The 14,797-nt window shown below is 42.8% G+C and overlaps 1 protein-coding gene across 22 annotated transcripts in view; it reads right to left on the reverse strand.

Moving 5' to 3' along the window:
- PTPRD (protein tyrosine phosphatase receptor type D) overlaps window positions 1-14,797 on the reverse strand; it is a 4,803,934-nt gene that overhangs the window by 524,747 nt on the left and 4,264,390 nt on the right. For 15 of the 22 annotated variants that reach the window (XM_069625939.1, XM_069625938.1, XM_069625936.1 and 12 more), the window contains 3 exons: window positions 5,039-5,227; window positions 3,134-3,151; window positions 1,525-1,635 (listed from right to left, as the gene is read on the reverse strand). In XM_069625939.1, coding sequence (XP_069482040.1) covers window positions 1,525-1,635; window positions 3,134-3,151; window positions 5,039-5,227 — 318 coding nt within the window. The remainder of the gene's footprint in view (window positions 1-1,524; window positions 1,636-3,133; window positions 3,152-5,038; window positions 5,228-14,797) is intronic. The other 7 variants (XM_069625937.1, XM_069625942.1, XM_069625953.1 and 4 more) reach the window with 1 other exon arrangement.

The following is a 14,797-nucleotide window of genomic DNA, read 5'->3' on the forward strand; positions in this document are numbered from 1 at the left end:
GTTCAATCTCCCATCATGCACCACGGTTATTTAGATACTAGCAAGCACCATAAGCCATGAGCAGCGCATTCTCGATCGAAACATTACTCTTAAAGTAAAGGAAGAAGAAAAAAAAGGCCACAATGCAGCTACATTCATTTCATTTGTATTCTTGGATCTTTTTTTTTTATAATTAAAGTTTTGTAAGGTGGGTAAAAAGTAAAAAAAAGCACACCAACCTTCTCGCAGCTCTGAGGGATGTAGGGGGTTTGATGCAGAACACAATGAAATGAGGAAAGGAGAAAAACAAGGGAAACACAGAGAGAGTAAAAAGGCCATATCAAGGCTTTCAACTGCCACTTGAACATCGTTACTTCTTCTACGTCATCCTTCCTACCTCAGCTCGAAAAGTCTGCATTTCCCGCAGCTATGTTTGGGGTTAGAAATAATACCTAGCTCAATTTTGAAGAGTCATCTTAAAATATGAACGTCACAGAATTTAGATGTATCTAATCCCCGCGATCCTGGATTTTCACGGGGATCATGCCATTTTCTTTTCCGGGGCAGTTCAGCAACCCCTTCCTTGATAAGCTCCATTCTGATTCAACTAACGTGTGTAGAAATTATTTTTAAAAAATGTTTCAAAATGAAGCTAGGTATTTTCCTAAGATCGCCCACACTACAGTAACGAGCGTCCAGCTGTTTTCCTGGTAATACATAATCCCACCCCCCAATACATCTCTCGTTGCATCGTGTACAGATGAGCAGGACATACATTATAGCTCTTAAGGTGGACTGAATACTATGTAAACCAGCCATTGCAAATACTGGCATAAAGGAGGCCCTTAGTTCGATTTGAAGTCAAAGTACACCGAACAGGAATCTGCTTCTATCGCTTTTATAAAGAACTATGAATGGGCGATAATAATTCATCCTTGTCGTAAAGACAAGTAATTTCGTTACTAAATACAGCCAGTTCATTACTGCAGTGGCAGGGATTATACTTTTCCGATAAGGCTTACACAGAAAATAAGGGGAAAGAATAGAGGAAAAGGAAGGAGAGAGTACAATTGTGCTCTGCATATAGTATTGTTGAAAGTTAGAAGCGTATTCCTTGCAACTCCACAGCAGAGGCCGTGTGGACATACACCTCACTGCTCTGAGTAGTCTTTAGAGCTGATTAGTAGCACACCAAGCAATCAACTCATGGGTTAAAAAGAAAAGAGAGAGAGAGAAAAACAAAAAAAACAAATGCAAAGCACAGGTCCAAATCAATGCAGGAAAAAGTAGAAATCAGGATGTAAAAATGTAAATATACTTACAAACCGTAAGTCACGGGATAGATTGGACGAAAGAGTGCTGCCTTTCCTCTCAAGTATACATATGTACAAAAATTCCCTTCACTCAAACTTTTAACAACGTTTCCTGTTCACTATTACCATACCAGTATTCCCAATACTGAAGCCACTGCATAGGTCCTGAGAGCCTCCTAAATACCCCTGAGCCTGAATGAAGAGTGGACGTCGGGCGGTATGTCATTCCTACCTCTGACATATAGATTGGCAGGGGCAGAATAGCGGGTACCCGCACTGTTGGTTGCAACACATTCATATTTGCCTTGGTCAGACTCCTCACTCTGTTCGATCTGGAGGGCACCTGCATGAATACAAAATACAGAGCCACAAAACAGATTAGCAATGCAGCATTACAAAATTGCACACACAAACACACACACACGCATAGGATTTAACAACATCAACATCGCCTTAGGCGAGGGGTCCACCGATCGTCGGCTCATATTCTCGCTAGGGTACACAGACAGAAAATGAGGTGATGAGAAATACATAGAGAGATTATTTGTCTTTCACATCATCAGTGGTGCGAGCATTAGGGACATACTATTGTTTTATAAAAAAACACATCACTTTCTATTCTAGATCATTACAATGAAGATGGGTGAGACTGCTTCAAGGAAGCGTGACATTTAAATAAATATCAGGGGATCAAATTTGTGGGTCTTTTAGATTTAAAAAAAATAATATTCGTACAAAAGAAGTGAACTCTTAAAAAAAGACGGGGAGGACTTTTTTTTTGTATTCCTTCTCCCAAAGAATGTAAAAAATTTGCAGCAAGAACAAAAAGGCTGCTTTGAGTTAAAAAGAAACTGGATTAATCAACTATAACCATCAAAATAGTCCTTAAGAGATGCAAAACTCCCTTTTAGACATGCAGATTTAAAAGAAAAGGAAGACATTTTTACACAGTTTACAATGTGTTGGGGATGCTGAAAAAGAAAGTGCAGTTGAATTAGGAAAATAAAACAAAAATGTTCAAAATTAGGGCTGTTGCCACACATGAATTACCAACAACTGCTTGAGAACCTCTGAAAGGCCTCCCTAAGACACCCATCAAAATCCACGTGTGGGATTAGCAGTGTGGTGTCACAAAACCCAAGAAAAAGGCAAAACAAGAATTAGAAAGTTGAAAATTCTGCTTCACTGCATCAAAAACCAGCATATAAACATAACACCAGGAATATCGATTTGAGAACCTTTAATCTCCAAAGTCTGAAGAATAGATGATCCAAAAGGCTGGCGAGGAAGAAATCCAAGAGCAAAAATGGAAACGGCTAAAAAGTGTTGCTGTATATATAAGGGAGCAATGTGTTTAACTTCCCTGGAGTTAAAAGAAGAAAAAAATTGAAGTACAAGAAGAAAAACACCTTTAGAAGGATAAAGACAAAAAGACGATATCCCAGGTTGTCTTCTGCATGTCTGCAACTGTTCACCAGACCTTCTTGGCTTTGGTCCAGCACAAGAACAGCTAAGGAATAAAAAATGATTTTTTTTCTCTCCCATTGGACAAAAAAAAGAAAAAAAAGAGGGACAAATGGTAAGCTGTGACTGGGCTGTGGTCAAAAGACCTTGATATGCTTTCTTTGAAGCATATCACAACTTAAAATATTGTCTTAAAAATGAACAAAAGGGGAAAAGAAAAAAGTACAAGATGAAGGTGATTGAAAATAAAGAAACTTTGCAAACAAGGAGATAAACAATGAGTTTTTTTGTTTTTTAAACAGGACATAGATGAGAAGGGTGAAAGGACAGAGGGTATGAGAAAGATCATTCTGGGAGCATTAGCTCAGCACTCTTACCTCGTATTGGTGTACCACCTGGGTGGAAAATATGAATGCAAATAAGATTAGAAAGAAGAAGCATTAGTACGAGAACGAGGAGGCTAGGGTGTTGGAGGAAGAATCAAATTAGACTTACAGATTTAAAAAAAGGTCTTAAAAGAAACTTGAAATACTATACTTTTATAACAGGTACAGTATATATTTGATAGGCTTGTAGGATCAAAAGAGCAAATTGCACTGTACCACAAAAGGCAAAGGCCAAATGTGGCAGCACTGCCACTCCCAGTATAACAACGGGGTCCTTTTTATACTTTTGTACTTCAGAGGATTAGAGCTAGATTTTTTAAACCTCAAATCCGTTTTGTAAATTACAAGGAAGGAGTCCATGTTTTTTAGGGTCTAAAGTGCTATTAGATATCGTACTGAAAAATATAAGGTATATCTGAAAAATATATAGGATACACTGGGGGATATCAGGAAACAAACACTGGTGTTTGGGTTGGGGTGGTTTCAAGGACTGATTGAACTAGGACTAGGTGAAACATGTGTAGACTTTTATTTTCTAAAGTGATGTCTCTAGAGCTGATACAACAACGTTTCTGTGAAGGGAGGTGTGTGTGCCACTATGGAGAACTGGTGACTAGGCTGACCATAGTAAAATGCATGCCATGCATTTTAACAATAAGAGGAGGAGGAATAATAATTTCAGTATGGGAATTAGTGGGGGTGAAGTGCGCTTCACAACTAAGCACTTACCAATAGATTCTGGAGATTTAAATACGGAGAGAAGAAAGACAGCATAAAAATATTATTATATTCCTTATATTTTGGTACAATGTTCGCAGTTAAAGCTTAATATAACTAAATCTACTTCATGTGAAAATATGTATCTTTAAGGTACATTAACAGAAGGTTAATTTACACAGTTCTGTTGACAACAAGCAAAGAGGTAGTTAACAAGACGGTTTAACATCACAGGACAGGTCAAAAGCTGAGAGCTTAGGGACGACAGGTGACCAAACAGCTTAGCTTCAATAGCAAGATAACTATGTATGCCAACTTAAAGACGGCGCAACCCCAGTGCATTATTCAGGGATATGCTTTCTCATAATAGGTTTTTTAATATTGCTAGTGTCAATCCATATAGAGCAAAAGAATAAATTGGGAGTGGGAGGAAGGGCTGGATGGGGAGTGCAACGGGCAAAAGAGAATGCAACAAAAAGCTGGAGTCTACACCAAAAGCAGGCTTCGGTAGATCCAGAAACTATAGGAGTCAGGAAGCTTTAGCGCAGGTGCCCACTACTGTGGCTACATGTGTTTGCAAAACTCTTTCATGGAAGTATAGCCTCCTCTTCACCAGGGTCCTCTTTGTAAGGTCCGGTAATGCAAGGAATAAATCCTGTGTTTCATGTGTCCTTGAGAGGAAAGAAGATGTTTCCAAACTTGCTAATCTTTGGTGGATTCAAATAAGGAAAAGACATCACAAAACACACCTTCCATCAATTCGTATAGTGCTTAATATGAATGCTTAGTTTGTAATGGAGGTAGCCATTGGAACTTTCACTGAAAGTTATGAATGAAGCCCAAATGTCACAATTAGTATGGATTGTCTTTCATAAAAAGAAAGAGAAAAGAAAGTGGAGAAAATGGGACCATCATATATACTGCAAATGAGCAGTAAAGAAATGAAAATATCCCAAACTACAGTCACAGCAGTGAGCGATGAGGAGTAAACATAAGCTTCAAAACACACACAGGAAAGACAGAGTTTGGGACAAGCTATGACAACACCAGAGACATGGACGACACACTAAGAAAGACACAGAGGAGAAGAGGAAGAAAAATCATTACCTAAAAATAAAAAAACAAAACTGTGAACAAGAGTAACTTCAGGTATTTGTGGTGAGCGTAAAAAGACCCTACCTGATCGTAATTGTTTGATTCGCCCCATGGTATTGCTCGTATCGACAGGTAAAAAGTCCTTGAACCATGAGATTTCAGGATCAGGGTTGCCACTGGCTGCACACAGCATAGTTGCAGTGCGAGTGCGCTCAACCACTTTCAACTGTGGGCCCATGTCAATAGTGGGGAAACCACGTGGAATCTGATCCTCTGAAAATGGAAGAATGAGAGTTAGAATGCACAGTTCGCGGAACATGAGAACATGTTTACACTGTATACCCGCCATCCTACACCCGCATTCGCAACTAGGAAGAAATATGCATTTGGCAGAATATCTGCCTGGATATATCAAAGATAAATACACCACAACAATTTTCATAATTGCACATTTCTCTGTAAGTGAGAATAGTTCATACTCCTGATGTGTCCCTTATTCATTTACTGAATCAGAGCTGAAACAGAGATGCAGGATAGGAAATTACAATTCCCGAGTCAGCTCATGGTGAAGTTCCTAAATGAACAGTGAAGTAGAGGTGGGCACCGCTTCTTGTGTTATTAGTAGTTAAATTCTTCTACGTTGTACTAAATTCTTCTGCTTCTTGCTTATTACTAGGAGCTAACAGACTAATATGGTCCCATGACACAGGGACCAAAAGCAAACAGTACATGGAGAATAACTAGATGGCAACCACCTTGAATAACTAGATGGGAATTGTTATATATAACCATAGAGTCTTTCTGCCTGTCTGAACTATGGTGTGAATTAAGCAAAACCTGGAAATTTTACATGAAGGACCCTGTCATTACTGATGAACATATGCCTAAAATAAGTGAAAAACTACCTAAAGAAAGCAAAGACAAAGAATTAATGATTAACTACAAAGGAATGAAAAGCTTGTTTTATCGAGCAATTTGAGAGCATTAGACCCTACTAGGAGGTTCCCATTTAGTTATTCTCTATGTACTGAAGTTCCTAAACATGTTACACTGAAATCAAACAATGTCCAACAAACGTTCACTTGTTGATTAGAAAATCAAGTATGTTTAAGAGAACTTTGACATAGGGAAAATTGTCTCACTGTGCCATGTTTTCTGTCCTGATAGTTGGCCAAATAAGCAACTAACTTGCTTAAATTGTATTATCACCTGCGGTGGGGGAGCCAGCCACTCAGGTTAATTGGATTGTGGGCTCAATCCACGATGAATCTCACGATGCAAGCCTGTATTACAAACAAACTGGTGACGGCTCACCCGCCTCACCATCTTCCCACTGCCCTCCCCTACCCTCCGGTCACTGTTCCCGTCCCTCCCAACCCTCTTATCCAACTTGCTACCTGGGCCACCCTGTAAATGGAAAATGGGCTCCTCATAGAGCACTGTCTTCCAACTCCACAGAAGCCATCTTAAGTACGTTTTTTGCGTGAATGAACAGGACGCTGTGAGCACATACACTTCATTCATACAAAATACATTGCAGTCAGCAACCTGGGTTTCTGTATTAGAAACCAGGGGTGCCAATAATAATAACACCCAATGTGGCGAGCTGGAGCGGGCGGCAATGGCGCTCGGGCCCATCGTTAAGACTCTTGCGGCGCTCTGACCTGTAACTTTAGCCGTCAGCAATTGCCTCCCGATCCGGCCCACCGGATTGAGTGTTATCGCTAAACTAAAAGAACAAGATAAATAAAGAGGATCCATTATACCGCATCACAAGTTAGGAGTGTGGTGCAAAGTTATGCATTTGCACTTTATCAAGCCGATTTTGTAAACATGGATTTGATAAGTAGCATTGCATCAGAATTGTAGTTTGGTGGGCCGAAGGGAATTCATGCAAGAAGATTTTCTTATCTTATTTTATCATATTGTTTTTAATAAACAATAATTTACATAAGATTTTCAGCTCAGAAAATAGGATACTTGCGCATGCAACTGCGTGCAAATCCCCCTTCGTCGATTCATGGAATCAAATGCGCTGTACTTTCCCTGGACTTGCGTGGAGTTCACAATGACTCGGCTTGTCTTTGCGAGCCATCAGGAGCCTTGCACGAGACGCCAAGCAGAGCCTTGGCATGGCTTGTGCAGAGGGCTTGGAATGGGGCGGAATACCAAAAAATGGGGAAGAACTAGCAAAAAAGTACAGCGTTCTGAGGGACGTCCTGCCGGCAGTCCCTCGCACGCCTGCAACTGCACGGCACGAGACATGTTCATGGATTCGATCACGCAATGTCTCGGCTGGTAAATGGTCACGCAAGTCCTTCATACGATCCGCCATCTGAAGGCAGGTGTAAGTACACTTGCGTGTAAACTTTTCAGCATGTGAGTGTGCTGGCATGTTGGATTTCGGGGTGCTTGTACTCAATCGAGGTTCGGATGTAACTTAGAGTTGCGCATAAGCAGTGCAGTGGGGTACAGGGACGTTTTTTAAAGTGGGTTCGCACACAGGTTTCCTGAGTTATTGCTGTTTTCGGGGTGCCAGATACAGTTATGGGGGACTGCGCACAGGCTCCCTGAGTTGCAGGCCTGCTTATGAAGGACCCACGCACTTTTTACAGGGTACATGTATTCCAGCGGATCGCGCAAAGGTAGCTGATCTGGCATTTTTCTGCTTCGCGTGTGGGCATGTCGGCGGCATTTCGGCTGTGAATATGGTTACTTTGCGCTGTCAATTCCATGAATATGCAGTGCACATACTTTTCTTTCTGCGCGCAGGCACGCGTAGTGTCCTTCTCTGCCCGTGGCCCTTGCACGATTTCTGCACGAAATTCCATGAATCGGTAGCTAAATATTCTAAATTGCTGTGTATTGATGTGAAATGTAATTATTTTACACTGCGTTTACACTTTTATGGCTGAAATAAATAATGTTTTACTGGCTAGCAAAGTTTCCTCTGTGGCAAAACCAGGGGGATTCATTGTTCTCTCACCCAGTATCATCAATGGCCATGAGTGAGCAGTGCCTAGGTCTCTTTTTAGAGTTGAGGCTAATGTTTCATCTCATTTGCGAGGCAGGAAATCAAAATGGTACTTGTTTTCTATACTGCATAGCAGGTTCATATATAGGATAATGACGACTGTTTGGTCCAATATGAGAAGGAGGATGCCAGACTGCTTCTGCAAGCACTTCCAGAATGGAGTGGATGGGAGAAGTATCATTTGGCCTGGCATCCACCATGCTAAGAAACGAGAGGAAGAGTTTTTGGTCTGCTTGTTGCAGAAGAGGGTTTAGCCTTCCAAGGGTGAGTCATACTGTGAAGCTTGAGTAGCATTTCTGTGGCTTGCTGGTGATACAGCGGCATGTGTGTACATAAAACGCATTTGCCTCAGCTCACGAAGTGGCCCTTAGAGGGTAGTTTTGTTTTTTGCAGGAGCGTTACAAGCTGACCCTGAAGGAAAAGAGATGTATGCCAAGGAAAAGAGGATGAAGTCAACAGAAAGAGCTTGAGCTTCTTGACTGAACAAGCACGGAGTGGACTCTCTATCAGAGTGGAAGCAGGGCCAGAAGCAGTGGTGAATTTATGATAAGAGTTAGAGGAATTAATATAGGCATTACCTTTAAGATGACTGCAGTTTAATATAAACAAAACCTATGGCCTGTTTACACGCTTCCCCAGGTGCGCTCTCAGTCATTAGCAATAAGGGGGTTCAAGCAGGTAAGTACTGTGCAGCATGTCTTGGGAGGATAGCTCAGGGGCAACACGTTCGCCTTGGAAGCAATATGACGTGGAACAACACAGGTTTGATCCCTGGGTCCGCGTTTAGAACCTCTGGGTATTAAACACATCATAAATATATAGTTATACATTTGACAAATCAACTTTTGGGGTACCAGTGGTCCAGGTGTAAATATAGGTTTCTAAACTATCAATCAGCCCCACACCTCTTATACACCAGAAGGGATCCGAACAGATTGAAATAACAAGAAAATTATAAACCTCCTTTTCCAATTTTGGTAATGTGGATGGGATGGCAAGCTTATCTCTGAAAGGTTGAGGATCGTTGGTTAGTTGGAACATAGCAAACATACAATTATTACCCAGTGATAAAAGGGACTGTCCCGTCAAGACTTTGTCAAAAATATCTACTTTATTTATGTCACAAAAGACAGTTCATGCAACACTATGAAACACAACGCACCCTGCAAAGGAATGCAGATGACAGACAGATTCAAAGAAGGAAAAGGGATGCACTCTGGATACTGACAGGAGGATAGTTGATATGTCTAATTATCACAACAGTTTAAGGATTCTTGGCTTCAACACAAAGGGGGCAAAGGGTCTTAAAAATGTCTTTAGGGGCCTTCTGGGAAGGACCAGGGGGACAGAACCACAATGTTCCTTGTGCTGTAGGTGTTCTTGATGCTCGACAAAGTCGAGCCAGCTTCAAGTCGCTTGGCAGGCTTCTGTGACAGAGTTAAAGAGGGAGTCTGCTACAGGTATCGAACTGCTGCAGGCTGGCCTACACAGCGGCTCTGGTCAGGAATCGGTGCCTCAATGCTGGTCAGCAGTTCTGAAGCACTGGTCGAGATGTCTCAGAGGTCTTTGAGCGACTGCGGCTTGACAACTGTCAGCATTGCAGTCATTTGCAGCTTGAGAAACTCAACTGGCTCGAAAATGTTCTTTAAGACAGAAGTCAGTAGATGCTCATTGAGACACTTCTCCCAGCTTCTTCAATGGGCTTGTGTTGTCCTTTAAGTCGGACAGCCCAAAGCTGAGGAGTATGTTGCTTCCACGAGGTGGGCTGGCTGTGTGCTGGTTCTGGAGCCACCACAGGGTCCTCCGAGGTCTTTATTTTCCTCTGTTCCCTGTGAGATGTTTATGGAAGGGTTCTTGCTTCCCTCTTTGGAGGTCCTAGCCTTCCTTCACTGGCAGAAGATGTAAGGCAGACTACAATCAGCCAGGGTCCAATGATGAGTTCTTCTTGCCACTCCTTGTGAATTCTTCGGTTGATCTGCCAAAAGAGAGACTCTGCCCGCTTTTAAAACCAAGTGGGCCACAGTGATTGTTGTAGGATAAGCCTAATTAAAGAACCAATCCTGGGGACACTACTAACAATCTCCTGTATGCATGAGGTCATAACCAGAGTGCTTAGCAACAGGAAAGGTAAACGGGTGGAAAGTTGTGATACTAAGTCCCATGCATCTTCCTGTCTGTTGCTTATCAAAGAGTCTCTCTGGTTAATGGCTCTCTCTCTGGTTCCTGAATAAAGTGGTAGGTTTGGCTTGAAGATGCGGTGAGACAAGACTCTCTGGCTCCTGCAAACCACATTCTCGTACCTGATGAATGGGGTCCCCCTACCTCCATCACTATCAGTCTAGCTTCAGAGCTGCCAGAAGTACAGACACTGCTCTCCTAAACTTCTGTGAAGACCTGCTCTCCAACCTCGACTCTAACAGCCCCTGCGTCCTTATCTTGCTTGATCTCTCTTCTGCCTTTGAAACTGTCAACCAAGCCATCCTGCTCAACTGTCTCCGTGATAATCTGGGTATTACTGATCAGGCTCTAGCATGGCTGATTCTTTCCTCTCTGACCCTGGTCCAGCTTGGGTCCTTCCTCTCCGCTATCTTTTTCTCTACCTGTGGTGTCCCCCAGGGGTCTAACCTCTCTCCCTGGCTGTTCAACCAATACCTGGCACTCCTTGCCCACTGCATCGCCACTCTCTGCCCCAACTTTCAGTGCTATGCGGATGACACCCAGCTCATTTTCAGGCTACCCTCGGCCTCCTCCTCTCCTTCCCTCATCTCTTACTGTCTGTCTGTCTGCTATCCAGGAATGGTGTGCCGCCAACGACCTCTGCCTTAATGCCAGTAAAACCGAGATTCTCCTCATCGGCACAACCGCACCCTCCTTCCCTTTAGCTCTCTGGCCAGCCTCTCTTGGCCCTCTTCCAGCTCCCACCTGCGAGGCTAAAAACCTTGGGGCCATCTTCGACTCACTCTCCTTCTCTCCCCACATCTCTGACCTCTCTAAGAAGTCACACTACCAGCTGCACCTCCTCAGAGGGATTCTTCCTTTCCTCTCCTTCCCCCAGAAGCTCACTGTCTCCAGAGCTCTGGTTGTCTCTAGGCTGGACTATTGCAACAGCCTCTTTCTAAATCTGCCTGCTTCTTCTCTCCGCCCTCTGCAACTTATCCAAACAGGACTGCGAATCTTGTCCTTGGCCTCAGGCCCAGGGATCGTATCTCTCCAGGACTGAAATCTCAGCACTGGCTCCCGGTGGCTGCGAGGATTGTGCATCGTCCACAAGGCCTTCTGGGGCCTGGGTCCTCAATACCTTCAACTCTGCCTTCCTAAATATCTTCCTTCTCGAGCTCTCCGCTCACCTGCCTCCAACTCCCTCAGGGTCAGTCGCTTCTCCAAGCAACGTGTGGGTGGTAGATCTCTTTCTTCGGCCAGTGCCTTCCTCTGGAACAGCCTCCCTTCCTTCCTTAAACTTGAGGAGAACCATCTCCGGTTCCGGAAGCACCTCAAAACCTTTCTCGTTGTTTCAGCTTTCTCTCCTCCTCTCCTGACCTCCTGGCTGAAACCTGAACCACACTGACTACCTGGACACCCTCTGATCTCGGGCCCAGGTCCCTCCCCTGCCAGCGTCTCACACCTGCACTGCCCACCGGCCAAACCCTGCACTTGGGGACTGTTCTATATCCCCACAGTCCCCTACGAGCCCCAAAATCTGATGTCCGCACTTACCCATGCACTTGCAACATGCTGGCTGTTACTTATTGTAATATCATCCTGTACTGCACTGTCCCTGCCCCCTTCCCACACACTTGCGCGATCTGAATGACACTTGGCCTACTAGGATCATTGTCGGTCTTCCCTCTGTTTTACCTCCATGCCTTCTCGTGTCTTAAAGCACTTGTGCATAGGCATGTTATAAATGCCATATCGTATCATATCATACCGGGGAGGCCTACTGTAAGAAGGGGAGCTGTCTTCGGTTTGACACAGTTACATATGAAAGGTTGTCAGGGTTTTCTGTCTTCTTTGCTGACCTCTGCAGCCAAGTCTGATATGGGCCTGTTTGAAGTATAATCGATTAGTATGTTATTCATTGCCACCAGCTGCCGGGAATAACAATAGGGCAGGGCAGATCAATGCAGCCTTTGTTAGTTACTCAGGCTAGCCATGGCAAGGGGAAGGTTGGACCTCCCCATTTCTGGAGATGCCATTGTGTACTCACTCCTGTTCGACATATCCCAACTAAATATGACAGGGCGGACTGTGCCTGTTGGCTGTGTCCACACAGAGTACACGTCTATGTGTTTGATGTGGTGTGAGCATAGGAAAATGTGTGTGGATTAGCCCACACAAGTTCCTCAGGTTTGTCTACCATCATTCCATGTAATTAAATATTTCAAAAAGTCCACAATTGTCGAATTCCTCACAATAACACAGCTAGCAAACTAATTTCATAAAATGGCTGATGGTTTCTTGCCCCGTTAGGTGTAGTGTACTTCTTTACAACTATTCTAAATTGTCACCAAACCCCAATAAAGTACAGTGTTCAATACAAATACTGGTCTCCAAGGCAGCCAAGAAGAGCAGATTACATTCATGTTTTTAAAAGTAGCAGTCAAATTCAATTGTTTTTATTTTTTTAATAAGCCACTGAAAGGGAGTTTTTATGCACACAGCCACAGACTGTACTGTGCCACTTATAGGAAGGCGCCTTGGGAAATTGTGAGTTTGATTAGATGTGTGTTTTGCTTACAGGGTTAATAAATAAATACATGTACATCGTAGAGGAGTGGTGGTGGGAACAGTAAACCCATACCATATACTAGAGGCACGCCAAATTGTATACTTGGCCACCAGTAGTTGTTCCCCTTGTATTTATATAGGTAATAACAGCTCCATCATCATTCCAGACAAAGTTAGACCATCAGTATTTTATATATTGTAAGAGAATACATAATCCAGGTTCTGTTCATCGTTTTTTGTGATGCTAAACCAGTTTTCTTTTGTGCGGTCAGTCACCTGTAATCAGCAACAGCATTTCTGTTTCCAGCTAGGTATGAAACTGAAAGATGGCAATACGTGTTTCATGCCTTTCTCAAGGCATTCCAATAAGTATATATCAGAACGATGGCGGGAGTGAGCTGTGTATGGTCCTATAGCTCCGATTACTTTACAGTTGGAGGTTACATGTCTCCCAACTCAAGAAAAACTGTTTTTTTTTTAAATGCAAAGCAGTACAGGCATCGCTAATAAAATACATTGGATAGACATTAGATATCTCTAGAATTATTACACAAAGTTGCATTCTTTGTGCAACGTTGTAATGTAATATGGGTAAACAGGTGCTTTCCCTTCCCAGCTGCAAATCCATTGTTATGGCAGAATGAATGGACTAATGGTAGAATCGATAGTGCCTTCATAATACACATTGTTTGATTGAATAGCTTGTTTGAGTTTCTTGGCAGGTATTGACTGGTAATCCTTCAATGGATACCCGTAATTCAGTTTGAATTGTCCAAATGCTATCAAATTGTATGGTTTGCCCTAACATCGTGTGATCAATTCAATGGGTCCCTCAGAGCCTTTTATGTGAACCTTTCCATCAGTTTTGCCTTCAATACCCGGCACATCAGTCAGCAACTTCTGACTTATCGGGTCCAACAGGGACAACTTGATTAACTGCATGAAACGTTTATAAAAATTAGCTTTGGTGGTTCATCATTACACCCACAGCAACCACCCTCCCCCCACCCCCCAACTCTGTGCTACCCCTCTGCCTCCACCCTGATGTCTTAAATGTCAATACCGCCTGCCGGTAAGCACCAAAGGTCTGAATTCCAGAGTCACTGCTGATGAAAACGCTGATCAGAGCACTCTCAGTAACCTGATGTAAAGGCATAGCACTGTAACCTTTGAAAAACCTGGCAAGGTTTGACTCAAGCCATGAAAACAATAACCCTCACATGCATGGGTATGACCTTTCCTTCTTGGCACAAGAAAGTGTACTCTGGAGACGCTCTTTTTTTAATGCACAAGCGAGCGGCATACATAGTCTAACTTGAATGCTAATAGATTGACTTAATTAAAGAGCTTTCCTTTCATATTTTTAATACGTGTAATTAAATTCCATCCATCCCTCTTAAGCAGAGAAATTATTCCAATGCTCCCTCGCCACTGCATTGCCAGAGCCGTCGTGCTATTCTAGTTGCTACATGGCTCTGACGCAGTTCCCAGTATTTGCCAGCAGAAGCCAGAATTTAAAATACAATTAACTGCATCAAAAAATGGCATTTAGAAATAGAACATTTTCTCAACTGCTTATAGTTTGTCAGATGTGCTTATTTTTTACTTAAGGCAATCATTCAGAATGATGAAATATTAAATATAAAAACGAATCGTAGTGCAAAATGACTTTGCACTGACTTTGCAGTGCAAAAATACACTTTGCACAGTTCCATGAATCAGGGTTTGTGTCGGCAGTGCAAAGTCACTTTTCAGCAGTGCAAATTCACTTTGAACCTTGCAAAAAATTCCATGAATCAGGCCCTATGGGTCGGATTCTAGTGACTGGGAATTGAGGATAGGCAAGCCTGCAATATCAAACGTAGGATGTGCAAATTCAAGAAGTTGCAACAATGGCCTAAGATAGTATGTATGCAGCATGCAAGTGGTGCAAGGCCATGCACACATCTGATACGCCAGTGCACACTACATGCATGTAAATCACCATTCTCTAGAATAACTAGGCATACAAGGTGAAAAAGTGGGTGGAGAAATGGGAAGAGCCATGCTAAACAGCCCTAAAACAAAACAAAATAGACACC

This window comes from Ambystoma mexicanum, chromosome 6p, assembly GCF_040938575.1.
Source record: "Ambystoma mexicanum isolate Mex_15411 chromosome 6p, UKY_AmexF1_1, whole genome shotgun sequence".
In the NCBI taxonomy this organism is placed as follows: domain Eukaryota; kingdom Metazoa; phylum Chordata; class Amphibia; order Caudata; family Ambystomatidae; genus Ambystoma; species Ambystoma mexicanum.